Raw genomic sequence first — 5000 nt, 5'->3', positions numbered from 1 at the left:
TGTCGCCACCAGAGTCATTATAGGCGCTTGTGTTTAAATAATTATACGTGAATAAGAACGCGATAAAGAAAATAAATTTGCAGGAAAGGAAATTTTTTTAATGGAAAGAAATATATATATGAACGTAAGGCTGATCATTAAATTCGTAGCATTCATTTTTTTGTGCATAACGAAACGTAACGTAACACCAGGCAACAAAGGACAACACAACATATTGGTTGTCTTCGTGAATTGTTATGTAGAAGCTGTCGCCGCGACAACAACCACACACTAAGTTAACGAGCTGCATGACATAGTGTCAGGGAATAGTCCGAGAAGACCGGACAACTCGCCAACTGCACTGGCTAACCATTACCCCGGAACACGATCCGCATATCGATTAACATCTAGGTTCCCAATTACTGCTGGGTAGACAAGACAAATGACGTAAAGAAACTTGCCCATACTTTCACCCTGCCCGGGGGTCGAACCTGGTCCGCTCGCTTGCGAGACGGGCATGCTGACCATTACACCACAGGTCGCCGACACAACACAACACAACCCCCATGATACCTCGCCCACATAGTGTGGTGTAGAAGGAGGTGAGGGAAGGTGAGGTTGATCTTAATATAAATATAGTATTTGAAACACCTGTCCCTACCATCATACAATCCCTCCCCTCTTCCCTCTTTTCTCCCACCTGTCTCTCTTTTCCCTTCCTCCTCCTGCCTTCCTTCCCTCTACCCCTACCTCCGCTTTCTCTTCTCCTGCCCCATCCTCCTTCCCTTCTCAGTCCTCTCCTTTTTCCCCCACTTCTCCTCCACCCCCACCCTCCGCTTTCTCATCCTTTCAAAGCTCAAGTTCCCCTACCCCCTCCTTCCTACCTCCCCTCCACTGCCCCCTCCCCTCCACTACCCCTCCTCCACTGCCCCTCCCCTCCACTACCCCTCCCCCCTGTACCTCCCCACTTCTCAACGTTCACAAAGTATTCTCCCTACACCATAAGAGCTTGAGGGCAGTGTGGTGGGACGGGGGTGTACACAGTGTCTGTCTGTCTGTATGTGTCTGTGTGTATGTGTCTTTCTTCCGCCTCACTGCCTCTCACTTGCTGCTTCTCCTTTCGTTCTCCTCATTTCTCCCTTCCTACATACATTTTATCTCTCTCTCTCTCTCTCTCTCTCTCTCTCTCTCTCCTTCAACCATTCCTCCGGCTGTTTCCTCATAAAACTTTTGTGTCTCACTTTTGTTCTCTCTTTTTCCATCTCGTCGCCCCTCTCTCTCTCTCTCTCTCTGTCTCTCTCATCGTTTCCTTTTCTTTGTCTGTCTGTCTGTCTGTCTGTCTCGTCACCACATTTTTCTCTCTATCTCTCTAAATTTCTCCTTACCTTTTTCTGTATCACTTTCTCTCTTCCTCCTTCATTCTCTTACACAGACTCATTCTCCTCTTCCACCCCTTCCTCTTCTTTCTCTCTACTCTCAATTCCTCTCTCACACAGCCTCATAATTTTGACCTTTCACAACGCTTTCTCTCTCCCACGTCACCTCTCTTCTCCCCCTCCTCTTTCTCTACACCACTCTTCTCCTCCTCCACCTCTCACATCACTCTCCTCTTCTTCGGGGTGGAGAGGTGACCGGGAGAGTGTTGGAAATCCTTTATTTGTAGCCAGTAATCCCCGTTACAGGAGCCGGATTTATGGTCGATATATTAACGTAGAGATTAAGGTATTAATGTCTTATTATAGATTTTTATTTTACCATTACATTATGAATCTCTCTCTCTCTCTCTCTCTCTCTCTCTCTCTCTCTCTCTCTGTTATGTGGATATACCAATTACTTGATATACTACACATATGTAGCTCACAGTTTACTCTCATCCAGCATATATGGATATACTAAGGTCGAATGATCCAGTATATCTGAGTATATCGTCTACTTCAGCCCAGCATATTTGAGTATCCTAAGGGAGAATAAACTGGACATATCTTCATATTGATGGCCCTGGGTTTATCTAAAGATATAAGATTTTCTAAGACTCTGAAATTACCAAAGGCCGGCCCTGAGATTACCAAAGGTCCCAGGGTTATTTAAGGCCAGCCCTGAGATTACCAAAGGTCCCAGGGTTACTTAAGACAGGTCCTGAGATTACCTAAGGCTCTAAGATTATCCAAGACCGCCGCATAATCTCAGGAAGCGGGCAGGAAGAGCGACATTCCCTTGAGGAGACGATCAGAGGGGGTAGGAAAACTAGCGCTGGTGGCCATGTGACTACGATTAATAATTCATTCCTGGGCGCTGGCAGTGGGAGGTGAAGTGGGAGGGAGAGTGGGAGGTGAAGTGGGGGAAGGAGAATGGGAGGTGAAGTAGGAGGGAGAGGAGGGAGGTGAAGTGGGGGAGGGAGAATGGGAGGTGAAGTGGGAAGAGGAGAGGGAGAGGGTTGGGATAACGATAGAGACCTAACCTAACCAAACCAAACAAAACCAAACCAAACAAAACCAAACCAAACCTAACTTACCCAACAAATTGAATTGTGTTGCTGAGCGTAAGTCAAGGGTTAACTCTCAGTCTACAATTCAAGATAAAATAAATATCCCTGTAGCGGCCACGAGACTGTCACCACAAAGTCGTCAAAAACTCTACGGATATCACCCATAAGATTTCACTACGAGACTGTCACCACAAAGTCGTCAAAAACTCTACGGACGTCACCCATAAGATTTCACTACGAGACCGTCACCACAACGTCATCCAAAAGCCTCTGCGGACATCACCCATGAGTTTCACACAAGACGAGACTGTCACCACAAAGTCGTCAAAAACTCTACGGATATCACCCATAAGATTTCACTACGAGACTGTCACCACAAAGTCGTCAAAAACTCTACGGACGTCACCCATAAGATTTCACTACGAGACCGTCACCACAACGTCGTCAAAACTCTACGGACATCACCCATAAGATTTCACTACGAGACCGTCACCATAGAGCCGTCAAAAACTCTACGGATATCACCCATAAGATTTCACTACCTACCAGCCTGCAGGTTTGATGTTACTGTGATACTGAATAACATAGAGAATAGAAATTTGAGCACCTGAGGCATCCCAGCTTAATTTACCTGGTTGATTAGACACAACGGCTTATTTCACCTGATGATTAGTCACAACGGCTTATTTTACTTGATTAGGACAACAGCTTATTTTACCTGATGATAAGGCACCTCAGCTTATTTTACCTGATGATCAGGTACAACAGCTTATTTTACCTGATGATTAGGCTCTTCAGTTTATTTCACCTGATAATTTGACACCGTAGATCGGGTTATATTATGTTAGATTTGGTTACGTCATATTTGAGTTATTTTAGGTCAAATTAGCTTACCGTTAGGGTGTTTAATCATCAGGTGAAATAAGTTGGGGTGTCTAATCATCAAGTGAAGTAAGCTGGGGTACCTAACCTTCATGTAAAATAAGCTGTAGTGCATAATATCCAAGTAAAATAAGCTGGGGTGTCTAATCTTCAGGTGATCCCATGAACCATGCAAAATATGTAAATTTTTAAGAACAAATTTGTCGAGAAAGAAGTGTAGCGAAGTGATTTTGAAGTGCCTCACTCCAAGTACACGAAATGCGATAAAACAATAAGTGAATAGAAGAGAAGTTAGATAAATAAAATATGCCCCGAGAGTGTGTGTGTGTGTGTTCGTGCGTATGTGTGTGTGTGTGTGTGTTGAAACGTGTGTGTGTTTGTTTGTGCGTTCACTCAAGCTTACGTGATGGTGTGTTTGTCTAGTATAAGTGTTCATCCAAGCCTTTAACTTTATGTGTGTGTGTGTGTGTGTTTGTGTGTGTGTGTGTGTGTGTGTGTGTGTGTGTGTGTGTGTGTGTGAGTAAGACCAAGAGACGCATAACACTGGTATCGGAAAATGTATATGTGAAACCCTTTCTATCAGATGTAAATTAAGACACTAAATTTGACCATCATAACCCAACCAAAATAAAAATTATCCGGTAACCTACTTGTGTTTTTTATATAAACTTAAATGTCGATAAAATACTCACATTCAATGGTTAATTTATTGAAATTCTAGGATTCTATTAATATTTGTGTTTAATTACCTTTCTAAACCTGTATAGTTATTAATTATAATCAATTAGGAGACTTACCTGAGCAGTTGACCATCTCGATGCTACGGGCTCGTGTGCCGGGTAACTCATAGCCAGTGTGTTCGTCGACGCAGAAACACCTCAGACCATCACACTGAATTGGCGCGAAACTGCCAGCCTGTCCACAATCCGGGGTAAGTACGTTGCTTAGGTCCACTCCCAGGTCCCGGGCTCGTCTCAGGGTGTTCTCCTTCATTAACTCACATGCTATAATATAAAGAAAAAAAGTATGTTAGCGATTAATAAAAATAAATAAAATTAAATGTTACTTAGTGTTGCTTTTATATAAAGAGAAGGATACATAATTTTACATATTTGTCAATTTCACGACAGCCAATTTCACACCAATTACACACACGTCTACTTAAATTGATAAAAAACTATTTCAGGTAAAGTTGTATTAAGGTGTTAGTCATTAGCAACTAAAGCACATTACTTTACCATCACCGTTGGTCATTTACATAACTCATAATATTTATATTCTGTGGGTTGTGAATGTTTGATAATACACTGATATGAATAAATGGTGAATAATTAATTGAACTGAGTATATTAATATTATTCAGTGTGTGTGTGTGTGTGTGTGTGTGTGTGTGTGTGTGTGTGTGTGTGTGTGTGTGTGTGTGTGTGTGTGTGTGTGTGTGTGTGTGTGTGTCTGTGTCTGTGTGAGTGCGTGTATTGTTTTATCGTAATTATTATTATTATTATTATTATTATCATCATAAAGGTTTTCATTATAATCAAAATCAACCTCATCACTTATATAATTCTCACTAACATTGTCATTACTGGAACATATTTTAGAACAAATTACAGAAGTGCCATAAATTTTAGGGCGGGTCACTGAGCAGTACAGT

The 5000-nt window shown here is 42.3% G+C and overlaps 1 protein-coding gene across 1 annotated transcript in view; it reads right to left on the bottom strand.

Annotated features, from left to right (window-relative positions):
• Positions 1-5000, bottom strand: part of LOC121874823 — a 217745-nt gene that overhangs the window by 66978 nt on the left and 145767 nt on the right. The window contains exon 5 of the mRNA XM_042379108.1: positions 4144-4350. Coding sequence (XP_042235042.1) covers positions 4144-4350 — 207 coding nt within the window. The remainder of the gene's footprint in view (positions 1-4143; positions 4351-5000) is intronic.

Source organism: Homarus americanus, unplaced genomic scaffold (assembly GCF_018991925.1).
Source record: "Homarus americanus isolate GMGI-L3 unplaced genomic scaffold, GMGI_Hamer_2.0 scaffold56009, whole genome shotgun sequence".
Classification (NCBI taxonomy): domain Eukaryota; kingdom Metazoa; phylum Arthropoda; class Malacostraca; order Decapoda; family Nephropidae; genus Homarus; species Homarus americanus.
This window is presented reverse-complemented; position numbering and strand designations above follow the sequence as displayed.